The sequence below is a fragment of the Myxocyprinus asiaticus genome, chromosome 35, assembly GCF_019703515.2.
Source record: "Myxocyprinus asiaticus isolate MX2 ecotype Aquarium Trade chromosome 35, UBuf_Myxa_2, whole genome shotgun sequence".
NCBI lineage: Eukaryota > Metazoa > Chordata > Actinopteri > Cypriniformes > Catostomidae > Myxocyprinus > Myxocyprinus asiaticus.
In genome coordinates, this window is record NC_059378.1 from 19,983,054 (window position 1) to 20,002,569 (window position 19,516).

The 19,516-nt window shown below is 38.5% G+C and overlaps 1 protein-coding gene across 3 annotated transcripts in view; it reads right to left on the reverse strand.

Moving 5' to 3' along the window:
• The window catches only part of LOC127426529 (copine-5), a 202,651-nt gene that overhangs the window by 150,739 nt on the left and 32,396 nt on the right, over window positions 1-19,516 (reverse strand). For 2 of the 3 annotated variants that reach the window (XM_051673391.1, XM_051673392.1), the window contains exons 2-3: window positions 17,776-17,816; window positions 16,106-16,152 (exon numbers count right to left, since the gene is read on the reverse strand). In XM_051673391.1, the coding sequence (XP_051529351.1) occupies window positions 16,106-16,152; window positions 17,776-17,816 (88 nt within the window). The remainder of the gene's footprint in view (window positions 1-16,105; window positions 16,153-17,775; window positions 17,817-19,516) is intronic. The other variant, XM_051673394.1, reaches the window with a different exon arrangement.

Sequence of the window (19,516 nt, forward strand, 5' to 3'; positions counted from 1 at the left end):
CTCTTCAGCATAAGACCTCTGCCTGAACCGCTGTATCTGGTCAGAAGCTTGCAGTTTATCATCATGATCTGAACTACAGATCCTTCAAATTCGATTAAACTGAGAAACAGGAAGTGACCGTTTTAAAGCGACGGGATATGTCCCATGCAAAATAGAATTTCTGTCTGTAGGCTTTCGATATAGACTTGTCATTAGTCCATTTTGGCCTCTAATCACATAAACCACGATTGGAACTTGTGGCTCTTAAATCTGACACATCTATAGGATTTCAGAGTGCTGACAAAGGTGGAGCCTTGGTAATTCTTGATCGTACTGCGGCTGCCTATGATAAAGAGATTCAGAGACAATTAAGCAACACTATGTTTTACCAGAAATTGAGCAGTTATCCTACAAATGAGTTTAAAATCATGTCCATCAAAATCTTAAATACTTTTTGGATCTAGGTGAAATTGCTAAGGCTGAATATAATTTTATGTGTTGAGTACCCTGTAATGCCAGTTTTATACACTTACATTGACACACCTCCTACGGAATACATGAAACGGGATTACGTATTTAAAATACAAAATATAAGTAACTGTATTCCACTACAGTTCCAATTTAAATCATTGGTAATTAGAATACAGTTACATTCAAAAAGTATTTTGATTACTGAAGAGATTACTTTGCATTTTATTGTCATTTGTTTCATTTAATATTTAGTCCTTTCAGATGGAAAAAATTTATACATATAAATGATGCGATCCAAAGTGCATTTGAACAGCAGTGAAACACTTATTTAAGATGTGTTACATTCATACGAGCAGACAGAGAAGTAAGTTTGAAGTAAGTTTGGAGCACAAGAAATAGAAATAAACCTTGTGTAAATTGTCAGCTTTACGCTAAGCTAAAATGCTATTTCTAGCCATTTTACATGCACGTTACCAGGCACGATCATATTTTTTTATCAAGAAAATTCACGTTGGATCATAATTTCTTTTTTTCTAGTAAGACCTTTGATATTAGGGCAAAAATTATATTCTTGATAATAATTGTTGTATTGTTTTCCTGTAAAAATATCTAAAAATCCTTAAAACAAGATCAATTTGATATATCTTGTTTTTGAAACAACACTGCATAAGATATTTAGGTTTTTTACGTATTTTTAACATGTATATTTTGTCTTACTTGTACTGGCAGAGTTTTTTTTATAGTCAAAACAAGTGAAAAAATCTACCAGTGCTGAAGAAGTAATTCAAAGTATTTAGAATACGTTACTGACCTTGAGTAATCTAACGGAATACATTACAAATTACATTTTACAGCATGTATTCTGTAATCTGTAGTGGAATACATTTCAAAAGTAACCCTCCCAATCCTGCCTCCAGGCAGGTCAATTGTTGCTGCCATTGGTTAACTGACTGAAATGATCTCTTCTTTTGTTGACTATTTTCTTCAACCTCTTGTAACATCTCTTCCATCATATACTAGAAATATGATGGATTTTGTTAATACTTTACAGTCCATTCAACTTCCTCCTTTACCTTATAGTTTGGTTACTTTGGACATTGAATTCTTATACACCAATGTGCCATTTGAGGGAGGACTTACAGCAACAGATTTTTTCTTGAATATACACAAGCGCAATAACAATGTACCTAGTACTCCTTATTTGGTGGAATTAATTAAACTGGTGTTGATATACAACTATTTTCTTTTTTGGCTCTGACTTATATTTACAAATATCTGGCATAAGAATGGGTTCTAAGATGGCTTAGAGTTTTGCCTCTTTGTTTTGTGGCTTGTTCGAACAGAGAATTTCAGTTCATTAAAGGGTAGAAAAGGTATATTGATGACATATTTTCATTTGGAGTGGTAATGAATCACAACTGTTGAAATTTCACTCATTTGTGAATGCTAACAGTAGTGATTTGAAGTTCACAAATGAAAATTAATTTTCTGGATGTGTATGTGATTAGAGGCCAGAATGGACTAATGACAAGTCTATTTCGAAATCCTACAGGCAGAAATTCTATTTTGCATGGTACTTCATATCATCCTGTCCCTTTAAAACAGTCACTTCCTATTTCTCAGTTTAACCAAATTTGAAGGATCTGTAGTTCAGATTATGATTATAAACTGCAAGCTTCTGACCTGATACAGCGGTTCAGGCAGAGGTCTTATGCTGAAGAGTGGATTATGTCATCAGCTAATCGCTTCAAGGATGTCCCAACATGAGTGCCTCAATAAAAGAACTTCAAAATCTATAGATACGAGGATTAGTTATATACAGGGTTATACAGTATTCTCCTCTCACCAGACAAATTAAGTCTATTCTGAAGAAGCATTGGTATATTATCAATAGTGATCCATCCCTTAAGAGTTCCCCTCATATAGTATATAAAAGACCCCCTAATCTGTGTGATATGGTAGTTAGGGTTGACTTGCCACCAACTACGACTGCTTCTCATTTTTTGAGTGAGGTGCATTCTGGTAACTTTCGGTGTGGTAGTTGCCAGCAGTGCAACTTTACTTACAAAACAAAAACTTTTAACCATCCTCATAAGGGAAAGTCATTTAGGATCATAGGCGTGATATCATGCAAGACTATAAACGTCATAAATGCTCCAGTGTCCCTGTGGTTTAACTTACATGGGTAAGATAAGTAGATCTCTTAAGACTAGAATTTCAGAACAAAGAAGTTCTATTAGAAATCACGATACAAAGAGTTCTGTGGCAACACATTTCACTTCAGCACATCATCCAGTTTACTCTGTTAAATATATTGGTATTGAAGTTGTTAAACCACATCGGAGAGGGGGTGATGTTAAAATGCAATAACTTAAAAGAGAGGCATTCTGGATATTTACTCTTAATACTTTATCACCTAGAGGTCTTAATGAGGACTTTGATATACGTCCCTTTCTTTGACTTAGATCTGAACTCTTTTGTAAGACTGTGGGTACTGTAAGATTTTAAGATTCTATTCTAGGATTTGTATATTTGTCTCATCATTTGAGTTAACTCTGACACTTGTGTTTACCTGTTTCTAGTATTTACATGGTAGTATGATGATGTTTTCACCTGATGTTTTAGCCATTGTATCATTGATGTTAAGAAACTAATGGTAAATAATTGTAATACTGCTCATTATAAAAAATATTTATTTTTATTTTCTATATATACACATGAAATATAAATTGATGTGATTGTTGCATTAAATGTTTGTTTAGGTATATTTATCCTATTTGTATGGTTGTTTAAATATTCAGATTTGTTTTGTTTTGTTTTTGTTTGTTTGTTTTTGTTTGTCATGTGATTTCTTGATTGGTATACACAGGTGTATATATGGGTGTGTTGGTGAGTGTCAATTTAGCCTGATGAAGAGCATGTAGCTCATAACGTCACATATGTTAAGTTCTGTGGTGAGCTCATTAAAAATGTTTTGGGAGCAACAGTGTGCTGACTTTCCTGGAGTTTTTGTCTCAATTTGAATACACTATATTTATTTATGTAATATATGGACTACATAAAAATAATAAGAATTAAAAAAAAGATGAAAAACTAGTGATAAAATAAAATTTGTAAAACTGACATGGCCATAATTTAGTTAGAATGTCCCCTGCATAATGACTAACAGCATTAGCTGAAAGATTATTTGTTTCATACTGTATGCAAGAAAAATGGACATTATAACAGAATTATATAGAATTATATATGAAATCGAACCTTGATATTGTGATGTTTCGCGATATATACTGAATCGTAACATGTATCGCAATATGTATCGTATCGTGAGGTGGCTGGCGATACAGCCCTAGAACAAATATGTACTACTTTTATTCCCATAAAGAAAAATAAACAAACCAACAATGATTTTACGATTCTTTCCTAAGCTTAACCACCTTAATCTAACAATAAAATCTAACCCCTTTTCAAAACCCTAAACCTAACCATGATTTTAATAGGAAAATCAATATTTTATACCATGGAAGAAAGAAAGCATCAGGGTTTGAAAATTCGTGGGAAGAATATTATAGGTTATTGATACACAGTTATTTGTATTGCATAAATAAATATGGTATGAGTAACCAAATTTGTTTACAGACGTTTCAGCGTAAGAAATATAATGAGTTGTAATAAGACTATGTTATGTAGTCAGACAGGACAAGTAACTTTGGCTCTCTTTCTCTTTTTTACTTTCTTTTTCCTCTAACAACGTACTATCCTCCCGAGACTCATCTAAGGCCAAAGGTTTGGTTTGCTGAGGTGTGCACTCTTGTGCAGGGAAGGGAGAGGTTCAGTGGAACTACAAGTCGTCATTGCCAGTGTTAATTACAGCAGTGTGGCTCCTCAACAAGCTGGAAAGCTCTGAAGATTGGTGACAATTAGGTCTGCATAATTAGGGGGGTGGCTTCAGCCAAACAATGTGCTATATCCCTCCAAAGCCCAGCTAGGGGCACATCACTCCATCATTAACTCCTTTTCCTCTTGTAAAAAAGACAAAATAATTGGAAAGGTCCCTCCCCTCCTTCTAAGGTTAAATGTGCTTTCAAAACTGAATAGTAGTTAAAGCAACTGTTTGTTTTACATGTACATTTAACCTAGAGGGCTTGTGACTGTTCATGCAATATATTTTGGCCATAAATTATTCAGTGTCACAAAGAGTTCATATAAATGAAAAAATAGCCTGCAAACAGTGTCTGTTTCCATGAAATGACATGTAAATCATGTAAACATTTTGTAAACAAAATGTTTGCATTACTCTGTGTTAAGGTTTGTCACAGTTTAATGAGAGAGAAGTTATCACCAGCAATATATAGACCAACTATTGCGTATTAACATGTTATAACAGGCTTATTACATTTTATAAATAATTTTATATAAAATGTTTTGCAACTTCTTTAAATATATTATGTAAATTAAACATTTGTTATAAAAATAAATACACAAATAAATTAGAATTATGTTAATGATTATAAATCCTAAATATTATAGAAATTCTCAGATTCTACTCCTGTATCTTTTTTAAAGTACAATTCTGTTAAAATAGAATAATGAGTAAGAGTAAAATGTTCAGTGCAGAAAAGATATACAACCAACAACATTTTTAATAATGTAGTAATCAAAATAAATGCTAGAGTCAAAGCCAATTGCAAAACCATGTCAAAGTTATGCAAGAATTAACAAATTTAATTGCAGCATCCACAAAGAGCTGGCAACCATCTAATGAATAAATCTAATTAAAAACAAGCAATGTGCTGTTGCGTTGGTATAAATTAACCATTCAAACTCCACTGTTAATTTCAAAAGCTAAAACAAGCTAAAAGCTATGTAAAGGGAGCCTTAATTATTAGCAATTATTGGCTAATGTGTGCTACTGCTATAATCACTCTGAAATAGTCAGATAGCAGGCCACTCTGTAGGCTGTATAATAATGTTATATGTTTCATTTTATTCTCATTTTGCCAAGGAAAAACTAAAAGTGTCACGGAATGTCAGAGACAGGACCCAGGTGCAGAGTTGAAAAATAAAATTGAATTTATTTAATACAAAAGGGCAAAAACATAAACCAAAACTCCCACAAGGGGGAAAAACAACATAAACTACCCCGAAGAGGAAAAACACAAAGTAAATAATCCAGGCTGGGCAGGGGAAACAAGGAACAGGACCAACCGGACTGGAAAACTGGAACCAGGGAAAGAGTAACAAGACCGACTGGCAGGACCGACAAGGGAGAACAAACAAGACTGGAAACAAGACACACTGGCACTGGACAGCAAACACGAGGAGACTAAAATAGGGAGAAAAATCAACAGGTTAACAAGACTGGGCAGGTGTGACTAATAAACTAATCATGGGCAAACGGAGGCGAGGTATGACGTAAGACAGCGAGAAACATGGCGATACAGAAACAAAAAAAAGACACCTGCTCTCACAAGACAACAAAACACCTGAATGGCATGACAGCACATGCCAACCGACAAACAAGATGAGAGAATGCGTAGCAACGCTAAACAAAGCGATGCCACGCATTCTCACACTAAACGAAACCTGAGCGTATATCGCGAGGCAAACGCCACACGATGCGTGCAACAGGCGACAAAAACAAACAGGGCACCTTTACGAGAGTTCACCCACACACGAACCCAAAATCTCAGACCGAACTGACTGAATCTCAGCACAACGTGAAGACAACTCACGACCCAGGCGAGTAGCGCAAAGCGAGCGCAACGTGTGTACACGTTCACAAGAGACAGACAAAGAACATGGAGCATGAGTGTCCGGACCCCGACACAAACTGAAACTGAACCAGACAGGGAAGTCCGGATCCAGACACCACGCTCCAGACATGAAATGACGTGAGGTGCACCCATGTTTGCGAGAGACAGACATAAACTACTGACGCAAGTGCATGCTGCCAAGATGACATAAGCGTGATGCACCCACATCAGTAACAGACAGACATGAAGCATGAGTGTCCGGATCCCGACATAGACAGAAACCGAACCAGACAGGAAGTCAGCACCCAGACACCATGCTCCCGACATGAAACAAGACAGGCCAACGAAACACAAGACATAGGACGATGATGCCACGGTCCTGTCAGTCACCAAATCTCAGACTGACAGAGTGACAGGACCGTGACAAAAAGGTCTTTCTATGCGAGAAATCAAAAGCTAGATAAGCAATTACTTTTTCATGACTGACAACTTTGAAATTAAACATTTGTTGATAGAATATGGCAAGCAGTTTTTGTTTTAATTGTGTTGATGGTTTTAAAAATTGTCAGTTCTTTTCCATCTTAAAAAATAATTTAATTAATTAAAAACACAATACATTTGACAGTTGGTTCAACTGAATTTTGGATAATTTTGTGAAAAGACATAATGGACTATTACGTCATTCAGTATAATTTCTGATGAATATAAAGCTCTCTAATAATCTAATTATGCTAAAAATGTAACCAACAAAATAATAATAACAGAATTAGTGGTTGATACTGCAGGTTAATCTATTAAGAACTGATGTGAAACTACTCACCCATGGTCTTCTCGGGCAAGCAACTCAAGCCAAGACAATTCTCCACCTGACTTGCCAGTGACAGCACACACACACACCTGCCAGTGAGAGGCAGTCACCCGTTTTTGGTCAGTGCTGTCATATCTTCAGACTGTATAAGGCAGAGTGAGACAGAGGGATGCTCACCAGACCACTATAAACTACTATAACCCTGTCTTAACCCTGCAGGTCATGATAATATTGGCGTTAATTCATTTATACACGTAAACATTATAGTTTGTGAAGAAGAAATTTTTTTGCTGGCCATGTTAAACAACAGCTTTAAGACCAAGAAGACATCTCTGCCAATCGGTGGCATTAGGGTGGTCTGAATGAATGTGCAAGCGGTAAGTCTCCTGTGACTAGCGCTCACTTAGCTTTCAGCAAATCAGTTAGGGCTACAGGGCAAACATTATGTCACCTAATTAATACTCATGAGCCAATCTGATAAGGTTTATAATGTCCCCATCTCCCCACAACACACACACACTTTTCAGATTGTTATAATGCCCATCGACAATACATTCATAAACTTTCTGGGTTATTTTATTTAAAGAATGGTTATCATTTAAGCCTATATGAAATGAGCACAAAGAGGTATATACATTTTAAATATATACAGTTGTGGCCTAAAATATTGGCACCCTTGTTAAATAAGAGCGAAGGCGGCTATGAAAAATATGTCTTTATTGTTTATCCTTTGGATCTTTCATTCAAATATTCACAAAAGCTAACCTTTAATTTAAGTAAACCAATTGAAAGTGTAAATAAATATTTCTCTCCAAAACACGTTTGCCACAATTATTGGCACCCCTAAAAATTCTTATGAGTAAATTATTTCTAAAGTATATTCCCATTCCCATTTTACATTTTTTAGTACACCTGGGTGACTAGGAACATGAAATTGTTCAGCCATGACTTCCTGTTTCCTGTAACACACAAGTCAAATTCCCTTAGTCATCCATCACAGTGGGTAAGACCAAAGAATAAAGTTATGATGTGTGGCAAAAGGTTGTTGAACTTCACAAAATGGGAAGTGGCTACAAGAAAATAGCTAAAGCATTGAAAATGACTATTTCCACCATCAGAGCAACAATTAAGAAGTTCCAATTAACTAGAGATGTTAAGAATCGGCCTGGAATAGGACGCGTGTCTATATTGTCTCCACGCACAGTGAGGAGGATGGTTCGAGTGGCCAAAAATTCTCCAAGGATCACAGCTGGAGAACTGCAGAAATTAGTTGGGTCTTGGGGTCAGAAAGTCTCCAAAACCACAATCAGACGTCACCTACATCACCACAAGTTGTTTGGGAGGGTTTCAGGAAAAAAGCTTTCATCCAACAACAAACTCAAGCATCTTCAGTTTGCCAGACACTACTGGAACGTCAAATGGGACCGGGTTCTATGGTCAGATAAAACAAAAATAGAGCTTTTTAGCAGCAAACACCAGAGATGGGTTTGGCGCACACAGAGAGGTAGCCATATGGAAAAGTACCTCATGCACATGGTTAAATATAGTGGTGGATCTTTTTTTTTTCTCCCCAATTTGGAATGCCCAATTCCCAATGTGCTCTAAGTCCTCGTGGTGGCGTAGTGACTTCGAATCTCAGTTGCCTGCACGTCTGAGACCGTCAATCTTATCACGTGGCTTGTTAAGCGCATTATATAGTCGCTGAGCTACCCAGGCCCCGGTGGTGGATCTTTAAAGTTGTGGGGCTGTTTTTATGCCAGAGGTCCTGGACATCTTGTTCGGATACATGGCATCACGGACTCTATCAAATACCAACACATAAAAAATAAAAACCTGACTGCCCCTGCAAGAAAGCTTAAAATGGGCCCTGGCTGGATCTTCCAGCAGGACAATGATCCAAAACACACATCAAAATCAACACAAAAATGGTTAACTGACCACAAAATCAAGGTTATGTCATCCCAGTCCCTTGACCTGAACCCCATAGAAAATTTGTGGGTTGAACTGAAGAGGAGAGTCCACCAGCATGGACCTCAGAATTTGAAGGACCTGGAGAGATTCTGTGTGGAGGAATGGTCTCAGAACCCTTGCCATGTCTTCTCCAACCTCATTAGGCATTATAGGAGAAGACTCAGAGCTGTTATTTTGGCAAAGGGAGGTAGAACAAAGTATTGAATAAAAGGGTGCCAATAATTGTGCCACACATACAGTATATTTGACAAAAGTATTTTTTTTTTATTTTTTATAAAACTTATGTTGTTTTTATAATTGTTTGACATTTTGGTCACTAGACATGGGAAAGCCAATGGCGTATAGTGCAAGAGTTATATGGCATATTTTTATGATGCTTTTTCTTTTTTTTTTTTTTTGTAGCATGAGACCCCCAAGTCCCCTTTCACTTTCATTATATGGAAAAGAGAAGCCAGGATATTCTACAAAAGCAGATTTTTTTGTTCCCAAAAAAGAAAGAAAGTCATATTATACAGGTTTGGAACGACATGAGGGTGAGTAAATGACGACAGATGATTAATTTTTGGGTAAACAATTCCTACAAGCAATATGTGATTCAGATAATATTCTGAAAGCAACAAACAAAAGCATATATATAAAAAAAAAAACAACAACAAAAAACAACTTTTCATTCAGATCGCTTGACTTCTTTAATGGCATGTTTCTCCTGTTGTTCACATGAGATCAGAGCAGACTGCTTATAAAAATAGACATCTGAGAAATGAAGCATGCCAGGAATTTTGCTGTGGCAGGCTGTCATCACCTACACAAAGATCTTCAAATATTCTGCAGGTGTATGAGTCTGCCCCAGCTTTCAGTTTTATAACAGTCAGGGTACAGGGCAGAAGCTTCTGCCGCTGGATGAAATTTTTTTATATATCTTTGTATTTATGTTTGACTTTCTGTGTTTTATTTTCACCTTAAATCAGCATGTCAGATGACAAAAAGAGGGACTTCTTGTTGCAGAGTTAAAGGAATAGTTCACCCAAACATGAAAATGCTGTCATCATTGACTCACCCTCATGTCATACCAAACCTTTATGACTTTTTTTCATCACAAAAGGACATGGATTTGAAGAAAGTTCCTGCTTCTTTTCTCCATATAATGACAGTATCCAGTAACCATAGGATGTCAAGATCCAAATATGACAAAAAAGCACCATAAAAGTAGTCAATTTTCTTGTGCGCTATATTCCATGTCTTCTGAAACCATTGGATACACTTTGTGAATATCAGGTCAATAATGCTATAACGGTGAATGTCAGGGCAGAAGTGATTTTATTTTTTATATTTATTCTTTTAAAAAAGTCTAATTTTGTGTTCCACAAAAAAAAGAAAGTAATACGGGTTTGGAACAACATGAGTGTGGGTTAATGACAGAATGTAAATTTTTGGTTGAACTATCCTTTTAATTCAGTTTGGAAAAAAATAGAAAAATGAAGTAGAAAAAATTGGTGGTTTCCATAAAAAATTAAAAATAAAACCAGGAGGTGAACAGTTCAAAATTATACTACATTTAGTCTGTTGATGTCAGAGACCAAGACTTTTTATAAGAGGACATATCTAATTGGTACAGCATATTCTGAAAATCGAATTTCCAATGTTTGTAGAACAGCATTCTTCCACCTCAGAAATATTGCTAAGTTACAACACATGCTCTGTAGCGGAAGCCGAAAAACTAATTCATGCGTTCATGACCTCAAGACTAGATTATTGTAATGCATTACTGGGAGGATTTCCTGCAAGTTCAATAAATAAACTTCAACTGGTTCAAAATGCAGCAGCAGAGTGTTGACTTGAACCAATAAATATGATCATATTAGCCCCATTTTATCATTGTTACATTGGCTACCTGTTAAATTTCGTATTAATTTTTAAATTTTGTAAACTACGTACAAAGCTTTGAATGGTCTAGCTTCGCAGTACTTAAGTGATGTTCTACCACACTATATTTCATCACGTTCATTATGATCACAAAATTCTGGCCTGTTAAAAGTTCCTGGAATATCAAAATCCACAAAAGGAGGTAGATCCTTTTCTTATTTGGCTCCTAAACTATAGAAATAGTCTCCCTAACACTGTTCGGGACGCAGACACACTCTCTCAGTTTGAGTCTAGACTAAAGACTCATCTATTTAGCCAGGCATACACCTAATTTATCCATCAACTCACAATTAGGCTGCTTTAGTTAGGTCTGCCGGAACCAGAAACATTTATCATGACCTATAACTCTGCAAAAACTTTAATGGCATCTACACTAATATTATTCTATTTGTTTCCCTGTCTTCATATCCATTCATATCCCGAGGTTACCAGAGCCGGCCAGATCCAGCTCCATTCCTGCTTTGTGTCGTTCTCCACTGCTACATGTCTCTGAGTGATGACGAATAAATGCAGCTGGTGCCATCCAGACATCACTTCAGTCTATTACGTTGGACTTCAGCGGATGAACTGATGCAAACTTCAACCATAAGACATGGGATACTTCATATGCCACTGCCTGAACCTGGATAGACCTCCACGAAATGACCTGCCGGTTGAACTGCGATGCACCTCACTGATCTCTTCCTGCATCACCTTGGTCTAATGATGGACTACACTCTTAAAATGGAATACATAGAATCAATTAATTGCCAACAAAAGCCTTCATCAGCCAACTGACAAAGGACAATACATCTATGTGAACTTCTGCAGTTAATCCAGGATGTACTTCAAAGACACTAGTCATTAATCTTACAGTTCATATAAAATCTTTGTTTAAACACTGGCACTTAACATTAACTTAGTTTACTAATTTTAAACCATGACTTGCACTGCACACAAATAACTAATATTGGCATTATATTCATGATGTTTAGCCAGAGGGGAACTGGCCCCCACAGTGAGCCTGGTTTCTCCCAAGGTTATTTTTCTCCATTAACCAACATCTTATGGAGTTTTGTTTTCCTTGCCACAGTCGCCTTTGGCATGCTCACTGTGTTCTAAATACAATTATTATTTAATTATGTATTTTTATACACAATTTACAATCATATTTAATCTAACTACACAATGATGACTAAGACTTTTTAGATATTACAGTTTCATTTTCAGTTAATGCATGATTTACTCTAAAGCTGCTTTGAAACGATGTGTGTTGTGAAAAGCGTTACACACATAATAATGACTGGACTTATTTAAAAACAATAAGCCATTGAAAATTATATTTATTGGTCTTCTGTCCATTAACTTATGGATTGTCCTTGTAAAGACAAAAGATAAAATTACTAAACATGTACCAGATCTTATCACCAATAAGAGAAAAATATCACAGTGAGAAAAACAGTGTTCAAAACACCAAAGCAAAGCACAGCAGCACCCAGCAAGACAATCTTCTTCTGATTTATTACCTTAGATTGGAAAGTACAGAAAATGATCTTGTTATAAAGACACCACTCAGAGAAATAACACCCACGCAGTAAAACATGTGGAGACAGAACTGAGAGCTGTTGTACAGGAGCTGAGTTGGGTGTTGCTTGTTAGTGAAAATTGTGTTTTGATGGTGAAAAAGAGGAGGGAGAATAGAGAAGCATTTAAGGGTGCAGACACGCATGATTGGACAACACCAGAGGTCAAACCACAGCAATGCAAGCTGTGAAGAAGAGTGATATGTATGTGTGGGTCCGTTGTTACCTACATTGTGGGGAGCAAATATATGTCCCATCAAGCATAGTAAAACCTAAAATCAGCCACATTTTTGGAACTGACCATTGGTCCCAACAAGGAAAATGGCTTAATGAATATACTAAATAGTGTTTAAATAAAAATATAAAACTGCAAAAAGGTTTCTTTGAGGGTAAGTCTTGGGGTAGATTTACGTAGGAGATGGAAAATATAATTAGTGCAGTGCAAACAAAGGAAAGTCACCACAATGAAAAACAAAGCCTAACAAAGCATGGGTGTGTGTGCCACAGGATGTGGTGTTTGAAGGAAGGACCCAAACGCAGATAGACAACAATAAGCTTTTATTAAATAAAACTAAAACCATACAAAACCCAAACTCTCTCAATGGAGAACAACCAAAACAAAACCAAACTAGAATAAACACAAGAATTACGGAACTGACAGGGGAGGCAGACAGCAAACACAAGATCACGATGACAGGAACAACGATTGAAGTGAAACAATCCAGCACAGGATAGCATGCACAATGAGCTAATAAAGGGAGAGAAATTAAACAGGTTAACAGGAAACAGGTGAAACCAAAAAACTAATAATGAGGAGACAAGGAGGTGGGGTGTGGCACAAGACTGAGAGAAACGTGGCAATACAGAAACAAAACAAAGCCACGCGCTCTCACAGACACAAACACCCGAATGACATGAGCACATATCGCCAGAGACAAAGGCAACATGTGCCCATGCCAAACAACAGACAAGATGGGGACATTTGTGCGAGGGCTCGGCCACAGATAAACAGGCACCAAGAAGCAACCAAGGGTGGGAGGGAGAGGGAAAACAGGATGGGTCCGGCGGAACAGACCAGGGAGGAGCCGGCAGGACCAACCAGGGCAGAGCCGGCAGGACAGACCAGGGCAGAGCCAGCAGGACCAACCAAGGGTGGGAGGGAGAGGGAAAACAGGACAGGGGATCCAGACCAAGGCCAGAGTCCGGTGGCGAAGGAGGGAGTTATAAGGCCCGGTCCGGATGAAGCACCCAGGGAATTTGCTTCAGGAGTGGATCAGGGTCAAGTGGCCAAGGGGGAAGTCTCTGAAGAGAGTCAGAGTCCGGCAGCCAGGGATGAGGTCTCAACAGGGATGACAGGACAGACACACTAAGCAGGGCAAGCAGGGTAATGTTCGCTGGGAAGAATTCAGGAGTGGCAACAGGGAACTGGATGGGCTTGTCAGCAACAGCAGAGCACTGGACAGCCTCTGTGAACATGAGCGCTGGCAGTGGCAGGGGAACGGCCTCCATGGCCAGGAACTCTGGCAGCGGCAGGGAAACTGCAGCAGGAACGGCCGCCGCCTCCTGGCAGTTGACAGCAGGAATGGGCAAATCCTCCTGGTGGTCGGCAGCGGGAACAGGTAGGGGGGCTGCAGCTAACCCATTCATCCTCCTCTTCCATTTACGGGTCATAGGAGGTCTCGGGATTAGGCTTGTTGTGGGTAGGATTCACAAAGTCCCAAAAGCCCAAATGCCCCAGCTTTTCCATCTCCGCCCAATTGAGAGACCGATTGAGGCAGATTTTAAATACCTCCTTAAGATCAGTCTCATCATAATCCAGCTCGTCCACTGCAATCAAAAAATAGCAGGCAACCCCTGGAGTTCGCTAGTTCGAATCCCAAGGCGTGCTGAGTGACTCTAGCCAGGTCTCCTAAGCAACCAAATTGGCCTGGTTGCTAGGGAGGGTAGAGTCACATGGGGTAACCTCCTCGTGGTCGCTATAATGTGGTTCGTTCTTGGTGGGGCGCGTGGTGAGTTGAGCACAGATGCCGCGGTGGATGGCGTGAAGCCTCAACACATGCTATGTCTCCGTGGCAATGCGCTCAACAAGCCACGTGATAAGATGCGCAGGTTGATGGTCTCAGACGCGGAGGCAACTGGGATTCGTCCTCCGCCACCCGGATTGAGGCGAATCGCTACAAAACCACGAGGACTTAAAAGCGCACTGGGAATTGGGCATTCCAAATTGGGTGAAAAAGGGGAAAAATCCAAAAAATAAAAAATAAAAATAAAATATCACAGGCAAAATCCCTCATGTCAGTTCCCCTCTGCCAGACGTTGTGAAGGTGGATGATCTGGATCATGCGCTGACAGATGGAAAATACCATGGTGGAGATGGAAAAAGGAAGATGCCCACTGTGCCTCTACTGGGTCCAGTAGTGGCTGGATTGTTCTGTCACAGGATGGGGTGTTTGAAGGAAGGACGCAAGCTCAGATAGGCAACAATGAGCTTTTATTAAATAAAACCAAAAACATACTGTGATGAGGAGGAGGGCGGGGCCAGGCTGTGAGGACACACAGCTGGCCCTGAATCGGGCTAATCAGCCGGGAGGGGGATAAAGACGAGCCAGAAACGCCAGTTCGAGAGAGACGCACGCAGCCACGCTGCACGTTTGTTTATGTTGGTTTTAAGTTTACCATTAAAGTTTATGTTTACTGTTCAGCCGGTTCCAGCCTCCTCCTTGCCCATCCTTACCTGTTACACAAACAAAACCAAAACTCTCTCGATGGAGAACAACCAAAGCAAAACCAAACTAGAATAAACATTTATTTAGAATTACGGAACTGACAGGGAAGGCAGACAGCAAACACAAGCACATGATGACAGGAACAATAAATTAAGTGAAACAATCCAGCACAGGACAGCATACACGAGGAGCTAATAAAGGGAGAGTGATGAGGATAACAGGGGACAGGTGAAACCAATAAACTAATAATGAGGAGACAAGGAGGCGGGATGTGACATAAGACCGAGAGACACATGGCAATACAGAAACAGAACAAAGCCATGCGCTCTCACAGACACAAACACCCGAATGACACGAGCGTATATCAGCAGAGACAAAGGCAACATGCGCCCATGGCAATCGACAGACAAGACACAAACACCCGAATGACAGGAGCACATATCGCCAGAGACAAAGGCAACATGCGCCCATGCCACATGACATTTGTGCTAGGTCTCGGCCACAGATAAATAGACACCGAGACCGAAGCGGCCGAACCCCAGCACAACATGACAAAGGATCGCGACTCAGACACGCAGCGCAAAGCAAGTGCAACGTGACACACACCCGAGGTTGTGAGAGGCAAACACAAAACAATTGACATGCCGCAAGATGACATAAGAGCAATGCACTCGTGCCAATAACCAACAAGACAAGAGAATGCATGACAACGCCAAAAGGGCGAGCCATGCATTCTCACATAGACTAGACAAAACACTAAACAGGGATGTCAGAGCTCAGCCAGACACAAAAACACAACCAACATAAGTGGTTGAACTCTGTGTGTGCATGCATGTATGCGTGCGTTCATGCGAGCATGTGTGTGTGTGTGTGTGTGTGTGTGTGTGTGTGTGTTTGTGTGTTTGAGCTCACCTCTCTCCATTGCTTGGTCTCCACCCCTTGGGTGTACAAGACACACACTGTGAAAAGGACAAAAAAATAGGAATAAATGAGTGGCATTATATCTAAATACATACAAAAAAAACATAACACAAACAAAATAAATGATTATTAAATATGTATTATTATTACAGATGTTATTATGTAGTAAATGGTAATGTCCACATCATGTGATATATATATATATATATATTAGTCATGTCATAAAATATTTATATACAGTATTAACATTAGCTGACATTTAAATTAGAAGTCTAATTTGCATGCTTTCCGATTCACTCAGTTGGGCTTCTTAAATGTCTGCCATAATAGTGTTGGGAGACCACAAGGGGGTGATTTACTGAAGCAGGTCGCAAGCACAGATATCACAACATAGGACAGATATTTTAGAGCTCCTTGCACAGGATGCATACACACAAAGGTTACAAATGTACATTCTGAGATGCTATTCTTCTTACCACAATTGTACAGAGCGTTTATCTGAATTACCGTAGACTTTGTCAGTTCGAACCAGCCTGTCTGGCATCAACAATCATTCATGCGATTATCTAATCAGCCAATCATGTGGCAGCAGTGCAGTGCATAAAATCATGCAGTTATGGATCAGGATCTTCAGTTAATGTTCACATCAATAATCAGAATGGGGGAAAAATGTGATCTCAATGATTTGGACCGTGGCATGTTTGTTGGTGCCACATGGGCTAGTTTGAGTATTTCTGTAACTGCTGATCTCCTGGGATTTTCACGCACAACAGTCTCTAGAATTTACTCAGAAAGGTGCCAAAAACAAAAAACATCCAGTGAGCAGCAGTTCTGTGGATGGAAATGCCTTGTTGATGAGAGAGGTCAACAGAGAATGATCAGACTGGTTCGAACTGACAAAATCTATGGTAATTCAGATAACCGCTCTGTACAATTGTGGTGAGAAGAATAGCATCTTAAAAGCCAGGTCATTAATCACATCATCCACCAGGAAGTAACATCGTTTTCAGTTGGAAAAACAGCACAAACATCAGTAAGTAATGGATTTGATGAATACTGTAAAGTTTTGTGGTATTAGTTGTTTTTTTCTCACTCTAAAACATTCCATACTCTTAGATAAAATAACCAAAAAAAATCTGTATTTTATGAAAAATTTGGTTGGTTAAGAAAAGATGGTTAAGAAATATTAAAATGAACTTTAAAAGTTGACACCCGCATGCTAACACTTAATCCATCACTGATCAATGGGTAATTTTCTTTTGTAAATAATCAAGTTAGAATTAATAATGTGCCTGAGCTTGGCCAGACCATATTTCTAAGACAATAACTCCCTATCTTAAACTGTATCTCCCTAAAGCATACAGTATTTATCCACTAATGAATCCTCTCTTCAATTTCTCTTTTTTAAAGTCTCTGTTCTTTTCAAAGGGTCTCTTCGAAGCTTGTTTCTATTGCACATTTGAGTTCATGTTTCATTCAGGTTCTTTGGAGACAAGCAAAGACCTGCAGATGAGAAGATCTCATCAGAATCACACTGATGTTTGATGAAAGGAGAAAGATGAGATTATGGAGAAAATGAGTGGGGGTCGCTAATTAATGCAGAAAGAGTGGAAAATGAAGAGGCGCAAAGCTTAGTTTAATTTTCCATTGGCTGTACTCACGTGGATCAGATTTGGAGAACGTGTCTCTGTCTAAAAGATTTCTGGGAAGAAAGAAAAAAATAAGATTAGTATAATTTTGACAGCACGATTAAAGCTATCAGTGATACGTTAACATTTGAAGCTCTACTGAAGAGGCCTTTTGACAATTCATTAAATTTGCTTTTTAGAATTCCACAAAAAGGAGATATCAGGATAAAGGTTTAAGATAGCATAAGTAAGTGTTTGCTCTAAGTTCCTTCACAAACCTGGGTTAACATCTTTTTTTAAAACTGGGTAAAGGCCACTTTTAATTCAAGTTTAAGCAACATTTCACACTTGTAATTTTGAAAGGGGGTTAGCGCCACTTTTAACCCTCAGTTATGACACCCTTCTCCTGAAGTGTTAGCACCTAATTGTGGTGCCAAATGTATACAGTGTGAAACAATGCGGTGCTACAGCATTATGGCGAGTTGTTTTTCGCAACAGACAACTAACCATAAACTGCTTCAATGCTTGCCTTACTAAATATTAATGTGCTTTGTATAATCTCAGAAATGTTCACACATTGTGTTTATAGGTACAGCAAATGAGAAAATAGAATAAGGCAATTTAGGATTACATATAGGCCTACCCAGTATTAAACATGACCCTGGATTAACAATTTCAAGTGTGAAAATCCTAAAAGAGCATTGTACACTTTCACTCCTACACTCTAGCCACTAGTCAAGCAGTGCTCTCTGTGTGTTGAGTACAATATGGAACAGTGGTGTTTGGAACAGTAGTAGATTGCTGTTTCTATTTATAAGTGCAACAGATCTTGGTGTGCATCCTACCTAAGGATTATTTTTAACCGATAATGGTAATAAGGCAACACATTTGTTTGTTGCTAAGGTGTTACAGTGCATCTCTGTCAGAGTTCAGGTTAATCTCATTATAAAAACCTTGTTTTATAGAAAACATACACAAGATAAATAATCTTTAATCTTTTCTCAATTGCATATTCATGACTTTATTCTGTATCTCACTGTATTATGGCACTAAAAACATGTTATGCTAATTTGTATGATAACAGGAAGGCTATACTGGGCCCATACAACAATGTTTTTTTATGGATTTGAATTATTTCATGGGCATAAATAGGGAGCCTCCCAATAAGCTTCTACACTATATGCTGGACAATGCCTGTGAGGATTTGCTCCCATTTAGACACAAGGGTATCATTGAGGTTAAGCACTGATATTGGGTGATGGGACCTGGCTTACAGTCAGCAAATGTGTTCAGGTCTGGGCTTTGCGCAGGTAAGTCAGGTTCCACCACACCACCAGACTCAGTAAATAATTTCTTTATGGACCTCACTTTGTGCACAAAGGCATTGTCTTGTGGAACAATAAAATCCCCTTCCAAATCTGTTGTCACAAAAATGGAAGCACACAATTCTCTAAAATTCCACTGGATGCCATTACATTTAAAAATTGTCTTCACTGGAATAAAGGGGCAAGCCATACATGTTAATAACAAGGGGGTGCCAACTAGGGCTGGGTATTGATAGATACAGATTTCCTGAATTCGATTCCGATTCACAAGCTTTCGATTCGATTCCGATTCAATATTGATTCATATGGGTATATTTCAGTTCCCTATCTGTCACTCACTTGACATTGTGTCGATGTAGTGACACTAGGGGTCGCTCTTGGGAGCCCCAAACACCTCTTATCTTTGAGAAAAGGTCAATGGGAATTGGCGAGTGGAATTTGTATGCCAC